Source organism: Cydia strobilella, chromosome 10 (genome assembly GCF_947568885.1).
Source record: "Cydia strobilella chromosome 10, ilCydStro3.1, whole genome shotgun sequence".
Classification (NCBI taxonomy): Eukaryota; Metazoa; Arthropoda; class Insecta; order Lepidoptera; family Tortricidae; genus Cydia; species Cydia strobilella.
The window spans coordinates 19302200-19319596 of NC_086050.1; the positions used below are offsets into that span (position 1 = coordinate 19302200).

The window sequence follows — 17397 nt, forward strand, 5'->3', positions numbered from 1 at the left end:
AATATATTCCCTTATGCATTATACTTTACAAGCCTCAATTAGTTAATTTGTGTTTTATCTGTTTCTTACAAATAAATACCTAAGTCAAATCGACGGATTAAGATTTATAGCTAAAGCTTGGTATGTACTAAATTGAGGCGTACAGTGCGTTTATTTATACAATTTTTTTTATCCGTAATAAATAAATATAAATAATGCCATTAATAGTTAACTTATAAAATTAAAGTACCTACTAGTTTCATATACTACTACAAATGTGTTATTTTTCGAAATTCGAAGTTTTCTCAATCATTACGTGGGAATATCATCATTATTAGGGTTCCGTACCTCAAAAGGAAAAAACGGAACCCTTATTAGTCATACTTGTTATGGCCATTTTTTGCCCGGATGCTGCACTTCATGATAAAAGCAAGCCGCTTTGCACAGTGCTAGTAGGGACCAAACTGAGTGATTTGACCCGCAGCAGCGCAAGTTTCACCCCTTAGGAACAGAGATGGCGCCACTTCTTTAAAAAATATTTCAAAAAATTCTACAAGCTAAACCAATGAACCGATTTAAATGTTTAATATCTCAAATGAAAGCTCATTATATAAATTACTTTTAAAAAAATACTCAAAAAATATATACTGATTACTTTCGACAAAAAACGGCATCTTAAGTTTTTTTTTTTACTCGATTGATAGTTTTTACTTGGTTTCTCAAAAAAAATGTATGGAACATAAATAGCTTAATGCATGTATATATTACTGAATAAATAACAAGTATTATAAGAAAAACCCGACACCGATACCTCTCATACTTCACGAAATATAAAAGTTTGAATGTGAGTGTAAATTTCTTCAAAATATATTTCAAAAAATTCTACAAGCTTAACTATTTGACTGATTTCGATGTTTAATATCTCAAATAAAAGCTCATTATATACATTACTTATAAAAAATAATCATAAAACATATACTGAACCCTTTTGGCAAAAAACGGCATCTTTTTATTTATTTTTCTTACTCGATTGATAGTTTTTACTTGATTTCTTAAAAAAAATATTATGGAACATGAATAGTTTAATAAATATATATATAGTACTGAGTATATAAAAGTATTACAAAAAAACCCGACACCGATACCTTTCATTCTTCACGAAATATTTAAGTTCAATTATGCACGTTCTTACAAATAAATCCTTTAAAAGAAATCTTCAACCGCAGTAAGTGCACTGATTTTAATATGAAATGTGTCATATGAAAAGAAATCACCCAATTTATTTTAATAAATAAAAAAATTATCAATAAAAACTGAATAAAGTTTTTTCCTGGTGGTGAATTACAAAAAAAATATAACAAATCTAAAATTAGGAATTATTTTTATTAAAAGTGACTACATTTGTAAACAAAAAACTTAAATGTCCTTTTCGGGTTCATATTTATTTATTGCAACCATGGTTTTATAGGTATTGCAAATTCTTGGTAGTTCCACATGGACCCCGTGGGGGCATAGCAATAATACATGCATACTTAGGGTCTAATCTTAAATCTATGTGTATAATATAAAAGTAGGTCAATTTAGTAGTTTTTATACATATAAGCCGAATTGAATCAGATAATTGTCAGTGTATTAAATACAAAAATAAAAGGGCAACTAATTATTATTAGGTGATGTCAAATTATATGATTCACCGGTAGATGTAAAACTGAAAAAGAAAAGTCGTTTTGAAGTACTCGTACCATTCCAATACTACAAAATCACTGATCATACATGAACTGGTTGCTGTAGATTACTGTTGAATTATTTTTGTGCCTAGTTGATAACCATTAAACCTAAAATTTTGTGCCAGACCTATAATTAGTGGTCAGCATGCAAAATAACCCTGGATTGAAAATTACATTAACTTACTTTTGATTTGTACAGCCACATTTGCATGATTTACACTGGGCTGTGCATGGCCAGCTGACGCGACGACACCCACAATGCATAGTTTCGCAGCCAGATTTGCAGCCACAATGGTCCAAGAGGCTTAATTGAGACCAAATCGCGGTAACTGCCGACCATTCCGGAGTCCAACTCTCTTTTTCCTCAGTCCATCCCCAAAAAGATGTACATGGTATGGAAACTTCTGGTTTCAGAGCGTTTCCCCATATATGGCCCTCTTGGTAAGCTGCTCGAAGTGCATGTTTATAGAGAGCAGCTGATGTAGGTGGCAGGGTTGGCAGGTTCTAATTTCTCGGCCAAATCAGATTTGTTCCCTGAACGACGCCCTCCATTGACTGACAACGAAGGTGGACAAATTTGGTTTTCGTACTCCAGTACAACAATTCAAGAATTCTTCCAAGAATTCGTTCAGATCAAGCTGCCTTTCTCTGGCCACTATAAAAAGACGGGAAAATAGGAGTATGTCAACTTTTAAGTTTTTGATTTTGTCAGTTGTCAGGTGTGTAACTACATATTTTAATTTTAGTATAAAGTTACCCTAGATTTGTGTTATTGTTTGGCCAAACGGAACACATAAACGTAAATGAAGTTCACAAATATTTGTTTGCTTCAAAAAAACAAGCTTGTGACAAGCCTGCCACCTACATCAGCTGCTCTCTATAAACATGCACTTCGAGCGGCTTACCAAGCGGGCCATATATGGGGAAACGCTATGAAACCAGAAGTTTCCATACCATGTCCATCTTCTTAGGGATGGACTGAGGAAAAAGAGAGTTGGACTCCGGAATGGTCGGCAGTTACAGCGATTTGGTCGAAATTAAGCCTCTTGGACCATTGTGGCTGCAAATCTGGCTGCGAAACTATGCGTTGTGAGTGTCGTCGCATCAGCTTACCATGCACAGTGGCTGTACAAATCAAAAGTAAGTTAATGTAATTTTCAATCCAGAGTTATTTTGCATGCTGACCACTGATTACAGGTCTGGCACAAAATTATAGGTTTAATGGTAATCAACTAGGCACAAAAATAATTTAACAGTGAATCTACAGGCACAAAAATTATCCAACAGTAATCTACAGCAACCAGTTCATGTATGATCGGTGATTTTGTAGTATTGAAATGGTACGAGTACTTCTTAAAACGACTTTTTTTTTTCAGTTCTACATCTACCGGTGAACCCGAAGAGGACATTTGAGTTTTTTGTTTACAAATGTAGTCACTTTAAATAAAAATAATTCCTAATTTTAGATTTGTTATATTTTTTTGTAGTTCAGCACCAGGAAAAAACTTTATTCAGTTTTTATTTATAAATTTTTTTATTTATTAAAATAAATTGGGTGATTTCTTTTCATATGACACATTTAATATTAAAATCAGTGCACTTACTGCGGTTGAAGATTTCTTTTAAAGAATTTATTTGTAAGAACGTGCATAATTGAACTTAAATATTTCGCGAAGAATGAAAGGTATCGGTGTCGGGTTTTTTTGTAATACTTTTATATACTCAGTACTATATATATATTTATTAAACTATTCATGTTCCATATTTTTTTTTTATGAAATCAAGTAAAAACTATCAATCGAGTAAGAAAAAAAACTTAAGGTGCCGTTTTTTGCCAAAAGTATTCAGTATATGTTTTTTTAATATCTTTTTATAAGTAGTATATATAATGAGCTTTTATTTGAGATATTAAACATTAAAATCGGTCGAATAGTTTAGCTTGTAGAATTATTTGGAATATATCTTGAAGTAATTTACACTCACATTCAAACTTTCATATTTCGAAGAGTATGAGAGATATCGGTGTCGGGTTTTTTTTATAATACTTGTTATTTATTCAGTAATATATACATGCATTAAACTATTCATATTCCATACAATTTTTTTGAGAAATCAAGTAAAAACTATCAATCGAGTAAAAAAACAAACTTAAAATTCCCGTTTTTATCAAAAGTATTGAGTATATATTTTTTGAGTATTTTTTTAAAAGTAATGTATATAATGCGCTTTCATTTGAGATATTAAACATTTAAATCGGTTCATTGGTTTAGCTTGTAGAATTTTTTGAAATATTTTTTAAAGAAGTGGCGCCATCTATGTTCCTAAGGGGTGAAACTGCCGCTGCTGCGGGTCAAATCGCTCAGTTTGGTCCCTACTATCACTGTGCAGAGCGGCTTGCTTTTATCATGAAGTGCAGCATTTTGTTCATAACAAGTATGACTATATAGGATCACTCGTGCGTCTGTCTGTCTGTCTGTCCGTCTGTCACAGCCTATTTTCTCGGAAACGACTGAACCAATTAAGTTGAAATTTGGTGTATATATGTAAGTTTGTGACCCAAAGACGGACATGTAACGTAAACAAATTAATTTTAAACCTACAATAAACTTAATAGTAAGTTTTTCCGTAAATAAAAATACGATAGGCCGTTTTGCTAGTTCTTAATCGATTAAAATTATTTTTAAACTACAAAAACAATGTTTTTTAACAGGTACTATTCATACATACAACGTTATAGGTAATAGGTAGCTTATGATCTATTATTTATTGTTTCGAGATGGAATGGAACATTATTCAAAACGTAAAACTTGAATGACATTATAATATGTCGGTTAGAAAACATTTATTTATTTATTTCAAATGAAGTTTTCTCAAACATACGTATATTATAGTATAATATATGCGGATATTATCATTACATTCATTGTAATAGACCGCAAAATACCGTGTTGCGCTCGCTAATGCGCGTCGCAACCAAATCAGCGCTCTGCAGTTATTTATTCTTTGGCCACAATAACTCCGATATTATAGCACTTTGCTTGTGCATAAGCGTACATAGTGCAAGGAAGGCACGGAGCGACGAGCGACACAGCCTCCTCGTCTCAAAGCTGGCACACGACTGCCGGCCACGCCATTTTCAGGCTGCATACGCATGAAATGTGGAAAAACGTTCGATTTCTTAAGAAAATATTTTTTGATTAAGAAAAGCTATGTTGCATTTGTAGAACCTGTCAAAACATTTTTGTTAGTTTAAAAATAATTTTAATCGATTAAGCCGTTTAGAAGTTATAAGCAAAGTTAGCCGCAAAACGGCCTGTCGTGTTATTTTTTTTTCGGTGAAACTACAAATTTCAGGAAGAAAGTCAAATGTTGCGATTGTTGTCCATAGAGTGAAGATGCATATATATTTTTTTCATAATTTTTGGTTGACTCATTTAGAAGTTATAAGCTCTAAAAAGTAACAGTTTTTAGCCAAAAACTGCGCGAAGCGCCTTAAGTGTACAAACAAATAGATGACATATCATAAAACGATACTCACGATCTCTTTGTTAAGCTTACAATAGAATAAACGTGTGATATTTAATGATTCGAAGAAATCACAGGTCCGCGTCCTTTGTTAAGTATATTTACTTTATATAATAAATAAGAGAGGATATAAATATTCCATTGCAAAGCTGTATGATAGTATATTATGTAAACTAATTACTTATTAGTTTAACTTGCTGTTTACTGAAGGATAGACAATATCGCACAAGTTGTTGGCTCAGTGTGTTCTCAGTTTCTCAATATTTTGTTTATGTAAATACTGCCTGAGTACATCATATACGTTTTTAGGGTTCCGTACCCAAAGCGTAAAAACGGGACCCTATTACTAAGACTCCGCTGTCCGTCCGTCTGACTGTCTGTCTGTCCGTCTGTCACCAGGCTGTATCTCATAAACCGTGATAGCTAGACAGTTGAAATTTTCACAGATGATGTATTTCTGTTGCCGCTATGCTATAACAACAAATACTAAAAACTGAATAAAAGAAATATTTAAGTGGGGTACAAACGTAATTTTTTTTCCGTTTTTTTTTCGTAAGCCTTCGCGCGCGAGTCCGACTCGCACTTGGCCAGTTTTTGTTGTTGATTTACATAAAATTGATTCGTAGAATTAGTTCTTGCAGTTGATGGGTTACCTACTTCTAAAAGCATTTTGTAAAAACAGGCACAAAAAATCTAAACATACTTATCATTATATCATTAGGAGTTAGGTTGCTAAGTATTACTTTAGATGAACGCTGGTATTTATTTTATTGTTACATACAAAATTTGTACAGCGTTACAGTAATAGTTATTTGTGCAACAAGAGAGGAAAGTTGGTTTTTCTTGCGAGTGTTTATTTTGAGTCCCGAGAAAGCAAAAGATTCTATAATTGAATCACGAGCGAAGCGAGTGATTCTAAGGTAGAATCTTGAGCGTAGCGAGGGACTCAAAAACACGAGATGTAAAATAACTTTGCTCTCGTGTTGCACACATAGTTTTTCACCTCAGTAGTGAGAACATATTAAAGGTTAAAATGTATTTCGAATTACACAGAATAAACAGAAAAAAAAAGTATTATAATATGTACGATACGATAAGATACGATACGATACGATACGATACGAGACCGGACCGGACCGTACCGTACCGTAGTATGAAGTTCATGGCCTTCACTAAATTAAAAAGCTACATTGTTTCACTCCCTGGAGTGAGGAAAGTAGGCTTGTTCGAGCTGCTGAGGTGAAAAAACTAATGCACTATACAAATTAATGATAAAAGATAAAGTATATACAAGAAATGACAAACAAAAAAACAAATTCAAGTGACATCCAGAGTTTCACACATATAAATAATTTAGAAATTTATAGTGATTCAAATGTTGTTTCATATACGAAAAGCACCCTAAATAGGTATATACCCAGGCGGCAACCTCCCCACATCAACTGTTTGCTTTGCCAAGGCAGCGAGATTGACTGTCATCCGTTGACTGACTTTCTTTGTAACATGAGTATGTAATATGATCGGTGGTGAGAGGTGGGAAAGTCCAACTTGGGACGTAACAGCTCTCTCGGGATCATAACCATTCCATACTCCGAGGTTTTGGGTGCGGAAATGTTCACACTAGCCAAAAAATAGCTAAGAACTGTAAAAACAGAAACAATTTTAACATTTCTAAGCACGTTTAGAGCTTACTGTTACGTATTTTTACAAGCTTTTATTTAACTTGCAATGTACCTATGTAAGTATGTATGTAATATGTATGTAACATGTTTGTAAGGGTCAAATCTTGCAAGTTAAATTTGACCCACTTCCCGGTTTCCGATAAAGCTGAACATTTGCATATATATGTAAGTCTGGTGACAATGCAATATTATAGTACCATCGAGCTGATCTGATGATGGAGACAGGATGTGGTAATAGGAACTCTGTGATAAAACAACGCAACTTAATTGTGGGGTTTTTAGAATTGCATAAGTATTAGTTGCCTGTGGAAAGAAAAGTACAGTCAGCGATAAAAGCTTGTACCAAAAATGAAATTTTTGCCACGTATTTAATAGTTTGGTAATTTTACAATAAACAAAGTTATAAATACAGAAACTATTCCCGCCATAAAATCTGGGGGTATGCTCAAGACGAACCGATCGAACTACAGGCCGGCAAAAAAATACATCATGGGACAAGGTGAAATTTTCAGCCCTAATCGCCTACATTTTTCCAATTTGTTCACCTTTTTCTTCTAACAAATGTGTTTGCCACTTTTGCCAGATTATAAAACTTTTTACAGTTTATAGGGTACTGTCCCGCACAAGTGCTTGTCAAAAATTTATACCTACTGTAAAACGCCATATGTAATCTGTAAAACGTTGTGCGAAATTTCCTACTTTCCGCACTTGTATCGCTTATCAATATGTATTATTGTCTAAAATAGTTCCGTTCCCTAAAGCACAGCTTGAACCGCGTGGCGCACGTCGAGCCGTGTAGTCACCAACGCCATACGGGAGTCTGGGGTTGGAGTTATAGATATTACTTAGTCTTTCTGCGGACGCTGCTACTTGCGTGACCTGCTTTTTTGTGTGAACAACCTGTAAGCATCAGCAGCAAGGAACACGTATTTGATGGCGTAATGAGCTGCCATGTAGCCAACCAATACCTTAAATCTTCAGCGTCATGAGAAGGTAATTGAGGAGGTGGAACCTAAGCTGACTCCTTCTATATGTGAGCTAACTGTAGGGCCTACTTGCGCCTGTGAGGTTTTACGTATATTAGGAGAAGTTTATTAAGAACCATAGAAAACAGAAGAGGAAAGATGCTTGGACACCTGTTAACTATGACACGACGAATTTATCAAAAACGTCATTGAAGAGAGAATTGAAGCAAAGATAAAGAAGGGGAGACCATGGAGAGCGTACAAGGATCAAGTAAAGGAGAACTCAACGTCGTGGTATCAGGCAGTCAAAGAGAAGGCAGAGGACCGACAATATCGACATACTTGAAAATCGCTCCACCGAGAAGAACTTAACTTAAAATTTATGATAATGACCTGTAAGGCACATCGGCAGCAAGGAACACGTAGTTGATGGCGTAGTGAGCAGCCGTGTAGCTGACCAGCGCCATCAGGATGTAATTGAGGAGGTGGAACCGCCGGAACTGCCCCAACTCCTTCATCAGGGCGTCGCAGTCCACTCCTGGTGCCCTCTCCGTCATTATTTTAAATTTTGAACTTCTTTTGAGGTCTTAAATTTGGTTACTTCTTTTCCACGTGCGGTGTCGATTTGAAAGATTTAAAGATCACTTAACGAGGATATATCATTAACTTGGACTATGGTGGTAAAGTTTTATAGCTGATGGTCATTGATCACTTCTCTTTTTTATTGTAGACGCGTTTATACTTTATTAAATAGTCTTCGCATAAGCTCAGACGTCTGTTATGTTCGGTAGATCGTAGTTGTTCACAAGTTGCTGGTCTTGACCGATGTTAGAATGCAGTTAATGGCGACTTGTATGGATGTAAGGTCTAGATCTATGTATCCAGGTAGTCTAGTACATAAGCACGGTGTACAAAGATTTATGTCCGAATTAAGCTTTCTTTTTGTCTGGATTAAATAGCATGAATTTTATGTGGCTCTAATCTAATTACAAAAGTCTTTGCAAGTATTTTCGTACTGGATGTGCTTTCGGATTTTAGAAACTTTAAAATACAATTAGATCATTAATATGTTCTTACTGAAAGAGCACTGCTTTTAATAAAATTATACTAATATTAGTCTCTTAACGTAAGGATGTTTCCGTTTGTAACAATTTTTGTACTCGATACGTACTTAGGTTTTATTTTAATTAGCACCTCTTAAAAATTTCAACGGATGCACAAATAACAGTTACTTTTTAGGACGTGTACAAGATTTTCCCGCAGTTTTTCGTGTCTATTTTCGCGCAGATAAGCGATGCGCGTGATATGCGTGTTCGCGCGCGCAGACCGGCGCGCGACTGCGGTCTCGCGCGTGCGCCGCGTGCGCGTGCGATTTCTCCGAGTCATTAATCGCGCATTTAATTATTTCCGATAATCCTTTTAAGATGGAATACAAAGGCAAGCTGATTTGGCTATGAAAATGAAAATATTTATTTCCGACACCAGGCCCCGTGGCCCCGTAGTTAACATGCCAATCGCTAACGCTTCGTAGCGAACGAAACGCAACTGTCACTGTCACACTAATTTGGAAGAGCGATAGAGAGACACAAAGCGATTCGATGGCGAAGCGATAGCGATTGTCAACATGGCTAGGCCGCCTGGTATCCATATTTTTGTTTACAAGACTATATTAGTATGTATAACAAAGAAAAAATTAAAATAAAACTATAACTAGTAGTTCGCCCCGAACTGAGAACTCGCTGCTCACCAAAAAGATAGATAAATTGAATGCAATGAGATGATTTGGCAATATGGATCGAAGACCGCGTGCGATTTATTTCAAGGTCTGTGGAGCCCTTGACTGATAGATTTAAGTCACGATTCTTATATATTATACAAGTTTTTGGTCACGATAGAGTTTATAATAAACTGTATCTGTTGTTTGTCATAATCTTTCTTTTCAAATGTCAAATATTTATATTATTTTTTTATATTCTATTTCGTATTTACTATCTTGCTAATTATTTTAAAATCGTAAATTTAAAAACAATACATATTATAAATGCATATATATATAGGGGGCAAATATCTACTAAACCAGAAGCACTTACTACTGTTAGTATCTAAGCAAGATGCCTCGGTAAACGCTGCAGCAGCGTTAGTGTTATTGCTAAAGTATGAAGTCCTTCTGGTTTTATACGGCCTGACGTTTCTTCAAACAAAAACCTCACTTTGACACTGAGAGATCTGATTGTTAGACAGATGATGAGGTCACCTTAGGATGTAGATTTTTCTTAAAAAGCAAGGTCAATTCGGTTAAAAAGCAACGATTTCGATACTTACGTAATGTGTGTAGAAATATAAAACTATAGCGCATGAGCGGTGTGGTCATAAAAATAATAATAAGGAACTCGTGACGTTGATACCTACCCTACACAAATAGATGATTTAATTGATGAATTTAGTTTTTAAAGATTAATTTAGTTTTAGTTTTATTAGTAGTACCTAAACTTCTTAGTTCTTGAGATTTTTAGTGATTGTTTTTTTATGTCTGTGTGAGAGTAATTAGAAATGAAACGATGTGATGTAAGTTGGTATTTAAGTAGTTAATAAGTAATTCATTTATGTGTATTCTCTCTCTCATGTGTGGTCTCTAATTCTTTCAATGACGTATTATACCTAGAAAAGTCTTGCTTCAATGAAAGTTTTTTTTTAAATGCATGTTCTATAAGACAGAAACAATTGTAAATATTAAAACATTGATGAATAATTTTATCACGTACTTATGGACCGCGAGCCAGGCGCTAATTTCGTCAGCCATTCCTCAACCCACCAACGGAGCGGCAGCTGACGTTCACGAGGGTTCATCATACATCGCCGTTAACCACTATACGAGTTTTCGCCCGGGAGGCGATTGGTCATGGAAATCTGTTCCTGGCCCGCGGTCTATTAAATCCATACTATATCCATACTAATATTATAAATGCGAAAGTGTGTCTGTTTGAATATTACCTCTTCACGCTTAAACCGCTGAACTGATTGAGTTGAAATTTGGTATAGAGATAGTTTGAGTTCCGGGGCAGGACATAGGGTAGTTTTTATCCCAGAAATCATCCTTTAACCTTTACGACGCCGTATCGAACACAAAAGCTGTCATCCGGACGCCACGTCGTCGAAGTGTCTGAAATTGAACTTTATACCTACGCACATAGGTCTATGCTGCTCTGTGGTCTATGACCGATTAATCGGTCTTTGGCGTTGAACCTACGGTGCGTATATATCGGTCATTGGCGTCCGACAGTTCAAGGGGGTGAAAAGGGGGGTAGGAGTTTGTATGGGTGTGGGGTTATCGATAAAAAGCAGATTGGGTAAAAAAAAGCTACGCAAATTACTATAAACTCCACGCAGACGAAGTCGCGGGCAAAAGCTAGTAGGTACTCGTATTAAATTCGGGACCAAATTACAACTATATTGACATTTATTTTTATTTGTACAATTAATCTAAGCAATCTAATTTAATTTATTAATTTATAAAATTTGATAAATGTGAATACTTGTAATTTGAATTGTAATAATTGTAATTTTAATTATTATTGAACTTTTTATTTAATTATTTAATTTGAATTGTATTGTGTTGAGTTTTAATTATTTGTTGCATTTTCTAGTCAAAAATGATGATAATTTGTGGTGATATGTTAGATTTATAAGGCTCATCCGGTGTGTCCTAATAGCCCTAAGTTAGCTCCCAGTCATTAGTTAATTTGCATGTTAATTTGTTTTGTAATAGCACTAACATTATTTTTATTAGCTATGTAAGTTACTAACACATATGGGTGTATTAGGCCTGAAATAAATGACAATTTAATTTAATTTAATTAATTTATTTATTTTTTAATTGTCTGTAATGTGTTACTTCTAATAGGACTCCTTTTTGTTTGTTTGTTTGTTTATTTATTTTTATTTTTATGATTTTATTGTTAATTATGTGCATGATTAGTGTTAATGCAACATGTTATTACTGTTTTTGCATGGCTTATGTCGATATTTGCAAATAAAGACGAATACTAAATACAATATACTTGTATGAGTAAATAATTTCCAGACAGCGAAAAATTTTAAAATCATTTATACAGCTGTTACAGTAAAATTGCTATTATTTCAATTGCGTTTTAGTAAAAGGGAATCTACTACGTAAATATCTAGGTACTTTATATTGAAATGTACTTTTTATTGTATGATCACGTAATGAATCATTATATACTCATTGTCACTTTGTATCTGAAGTCAATACTAATTAGCATAGAGTAACTTATACTAGAGCGGTACTGTCATAGTAAATTTTGTAACCCCAGTAAATTCACTGCCATCTGTCGACACACTTTAAAACTAAAAATAAATATTTATAAAAATACGTTAAAATGTATTTAAATATGGATAAATGTTTTTTTTATTTGCTTTAATTATTTTTATATGTTTTTGACCCATGTTCTTTCACTGGTATGCGTTAAAATTATAAATAACAAACGAAACAGTCAACGCCCTCTAAACGAGTGTAGGCCAAAACTAGTGGCGCCATCTGATCGAGAATCAAATTTTCGTGATTTTCGAGGCACGTTTTTTCCTTAGACTGTATCCATCTATTACGGAGTTATATCTATCTTTGTAATTAGTTTCGCACATGTAAGAGCGCCTTTATAAGAAAGGCCGTTAGAAGTATGACGACTATGGTTTCGCATATTTACATAACCGAACATAAGATTATGGATTATGGCCATTCGTGTCTGAATCATGCGTCGAGATAAGCGCAGTAGCACTTCATTGACCGTTAGCGAAGGTTTGCATTTCAGCTTGGACGTAAAACGCTTTACGAAAGTCCGGATGTTCTTGCCTACAAGTCCATTTCTCAGCAATCTCAACTGATTCTCGTGAAATTGTGGGATCAGGTTCAAGATTAAATATAATAGGTATTTTGTTGATTCAGTTTTAAGTTTTTTGTCAAAATGTCGGATGCCATGGGGGTTCGCGAGGTCTACAGCTCACAGAGCCACCGATATCTAGCGATAGCTATCGATAAAATTCTGACATTTTCGAGTTATTGACACAAAGAACTTTTTAAAGATCTAATAAGCATACATAGGGACAGACGGACGGACAGACAGCGGACAGCAACTTTGTTTTATACTAATGATTAGTGATGAAGTTACAGGGAAAAATCTGAAAACTATACATTTGTAATTAAATCATAAAAAATATAGATGTTCCTACTAATTTGTATGGAACCCTCCTTGGGCGAGTCCGATTCGCACTTGTCCTGTTTTTTAGAGTCGGTGGTACCTACAGTTTCCGATTTCTCGAAAGTGTCTGAACCGATATTATTGCAGGTACTTTAGTCACAAACAAATAGATGCCCTTACCAGGATTCTCCTGCTTCTTGGGCAAGGTCACTACTAGTGTAGTGTTTTTTTGTGCAATATTACTTTTAATTCTGTAAAGCCGCTGTTATCCGTATTCCTCATTTATTTAAGGCATTGTCTTTTAAAATTCTAATTACCCCTAATTGTCAGGCGAAACTAATATTTGGCAATAAATTTAGGTACCAGTAAACAGCCATAATCCATAATCTCCATCTCATTAATCCATTTCTTTCCTTCTACAGCTAAATTTATACGCCATTATCTTTCGCTCGTACACCAGTTCACGCCAGTGCGGAAAGCGGGCTCAGAAAAACAATTTGTTTTGGTTACATTAATTTTTTCACGAATTAATAAACTAGTGGATGTGAAATGACTCCTATTTAGTATGAAAACCAGTGTCGCTAAACTCACACATTCATAGCCACGTTAAAATACGTCACACACTTACAAAATTGCTCTGATTCGTAGCAACTTTCCATACCAAAAAGTTATTACCGGTGGACATTTCTCGAACGAATATCAACTGTAGGCTACATGAGTGACGGTTTAAAATATAATGTCAAAGCTATATGACATACGACTCTTTCATTATCTCATTCATCTCACAAAAGCTCGCTCAACGTTCACCTAATACAACTACTCAACACCAGATGGCGTTATTTTATATAATTTTAAAATCACTTACTTAACAGGCGAGAAAAGGGCTAAAAAACCAGTATAAGTAAGGTCTAATTACGCATGGTTTGTTACGGATCTCACGGTCACGTTACACTGGTGTTTTGGAGACCTCTACACGCCTGCGAGTAGCTAACCGTTGGAACTTCTTTCCATTCGACGATATAGGGAGGGGACAGTGTAATCGGAGTGTTTTATCGATATTTGTGTGTTCAGTTAGGTATTGATATTTCATTACCGTATGTTTTAACACATTTAGATGATACTTTATTTATGATTATTAGTGATAATCGTGATTGTATGAAAAATAATATGTAGTACAGTACAACAAATATCTAACTAGAAATTTGTTTCTTATTAATTGACCAACTAGGTTGTTAATGTGAACATTAAATATATCTTAAAGTCAAACAGATAAAATCATAGTTCTTTAAAGGTCTATTAACTCGGTATTGCTGTTATTTTGTAATCACAAATCTGCAATTACTTACATAGGTAAGTATTCGTCTTTAACAATAAATTTTCTTGTGGCAGCATTTAAGGCCAATCTAGACGGGACAACCTGATTAAATTGTCAAATTAATTGTATGGTGTGAAAGCATACATGAAACTGGCTCATCGATCCCACTTGATTTGATTGTAAGATTGTGACCTATCAAATCAGGAAGGGGGGCGGCAAAATTCCAATATTTGACGCTAGTTTGCGTGGTACGGAACACTTTTTATTAATTTAGTGAGCCCGAATGTCACTAATAATTACTAAATTAGTAACTAAGTTTTAGGCGTGTGGACGCTAGATGAGATGTATGGCAATTTTATCCCCAGAAATCTTTCTCTAAGAAATGCTCCTAGCAAATTGTGCTATATTTTTGCGGAAACTAATTTTCTTGCCCAGTAGCATTGATCCATTTATTTTTAATATCGGCATCTTGTGGTAACCTACAATAATTAATAATAAAGAAATAGAAAATATTAAACGTTTATTCATGGCACATTGCATGCATTGTACGCATAAGTGCATTAAGTACCTAGTCTAATTATATTAACGATGAAAATATGATGGGTGTAAAAAACAAAAACGTATGTAAAGGAATACGAAGGTTTGAAAGGTTGCCATGAAATGACCCCGACTTAACTTAGTGCTTGATGACCAGAGCTGCCATATTTACTAAGACATTGATTATCCCAAATAATAATTAGAAACGTGTCTAAAATAATAATGTATTACCGAACTACCAAACATCAAACTTGAAATATCGTAACTTTAACTTTATCGATATAAATATCGACATTGCGCAGCATCTGAGTAGCGAAGTTATTTGACATTTAGGATAGCGAATATTCCAGATAAACTTAAAGAATAGTGACAAAGGATTGTGAACTCTAAGTTCTAACTGATAAAATATAGATTTACTTAACGAACATTCGTAAATAATGCAAAAGAAACAGATTTTTCGTATTTATCGGATTATATTTAAATAAATAACCACCGGTGATAGGAAATACCTCCACGTGAAAGATTTTTTAAACCGCTGTGATTTCTGCAGCTTAATACTGCACAATACGGCATTTTAAATTTAATTATCAATTTTTGTTAGACGAGCGTACGTACGACGTGAATGTCATTCGAGCATGAAGTTTACACAACAACTGAGCATAGTCTGTGCATAAAGTGAGTCGGTCGCTACTAACTGTCGGATAGACGGGAACGCCCACTTGCCATCTCCATCCTACTCCGTGAATTTTTTAAATTCCAAGTGTACATTTTTTTAGTGACTTTCGGAAGTGCTTATCAAATTATACGTGTTGTGCAAAAAAAAAAAAAAAGGTAGTCGGACTACGCTTATAACCGCGTGGAGGGTCGTTAATAGTCGATAATCTTACTGCAACACGTGCGCCGCCAGCACGTGACGGATCCACTACACTCATAGATCATTTATTAGGTGAAGCACCTACAGTAGGTAAATACCGCCTTAAAACATTCTCAATAGAAACACCACGCCAAAAACGCGCCATAAGCGGAAAACCGTATTAACCGATAAAACGGATAAAGAAAGGACCAATTAAAATGTATGTATTAGGTAGGCGGAACATCGTATTAAATTGCAACAAAATATTACTCAAATACTACTGAAAATATTACTGAAATAAATACTATTCATTCATTCATTCATTCATTCATTCATTACTCTCTTTATCCGCGAAATAATAACGGGCTAGTGAATCTGTGCTAATGCTAACCTGTTAATTATTACTTGTTTATTTTTTAAAAGTCCTTATGGTTAATTGTGATGCTATAAAAATTACACATATTCTTCTACTACGCTTCTTTCCGTATATACTTAGTGACATTAGTGACAACTGACATTCTTTAACGCTTCATAGAGCGGTGTCTATTTAACGTAGTCTATGACTAAACCAACGAACTAGTCAAACGAGTTTTACGGAAAAAACTGCGAAAAACTACGTTCATGCGATAACGTGTTGACAATCTGAGGCAGCGGATCAATCATGCTCAATGGAACTCAGTGTAGGCCAATTCGAACGTATACTGACATCAGAATGATACCTATCTGAATTACCGTGCGTCTCGCTCGCGCCAATAAGTAGGTAAGTACCTACATGTACGGACCAATACAATTTCACGCCAATACCTATACATATGTAACGAGCGAAATGCACGATGGGCTGAATCTTGAATCAGAATCAGAATCATTTATTCGTTTAACATAGGTACATAATATTGGTCTTAAAAAATAAAGCGTTGCGATCACTATGTTTTGCCGGTAGGCGTACGAATTTTTACATATAAATTCCTTAATTACACATGCAAATAATTAAAAATCAATAAATATTAAATGATGTCAACAACGATGATGATGAAAATGATGTCATTTTAAAGAGGGCATAATACAATTAAATAATGTCAATATCAAAATACGCTATAAATCATTATCGTTCAAGAACTGCTGTACACTATAATAACATTTTTGAATTAGCAGTGATTTTAATGTTTTCTTAAAATGTGCAATATTTAATTATTTAATAGTATTCGGAATTTTATTAAATATTTGAGGTGCCATTCCTAATACAATGAATAAATATAAAATACCTACAAATCAAGCAAAATAACTGAATCACATCATTTAGATTTTAGATGACAGTGTGTGTACGAATTGGCCTTTAAGGTTCGAATACCTGCCCCTTTTGTAAAAATTTGTATATGTCAACCAGTCAACCACTAATATTATTATTTTTGAATGGTTTTCGTTTATACTTACTTTCAGATAGCATTAGTGAAGTTGTATAGCAAAAAAAGTTGGATTCAAATGATTGGAGGATCAGTTAATAGGTTATTATTTTCTTCTTTGATATTTACTTTATAAATACAATATGGATATCGCTCGGGGTGTGACAGACTTAAGCCTATTCCAACTCTCTCCCCACATTC

The 17397-nt window shown here is 34.5% G+C and overlaps 1 protein-coding gene across 2 annotated transcripts in view; it reads right to left on the reverse strand.

Moving 5' to 3' along the window:
* LOC134744592 (organic cation transporter protein-like) overlaps positions 1-17397 on the reverse strand; it is a 53395-nt gene that overhangs the window by 27652 nt on the left and 8346 nt on the right. Inside the window, exon 2 of one of the 2 annotated variants that reach the window (XM_063678452.1) lies at positions 8272-8454. The exons of the other annotated variant lie outside the window; for it this stretch is intronic. Coding sequence (XP_063534522.1) covers positions 8272-8454 — 183 coding nt within the window. The remainder of the gene's footprint in view (positions 1-8271; positions 8455-17397) is intronic. 2 annotated transcript variants of the gene reach the window in all.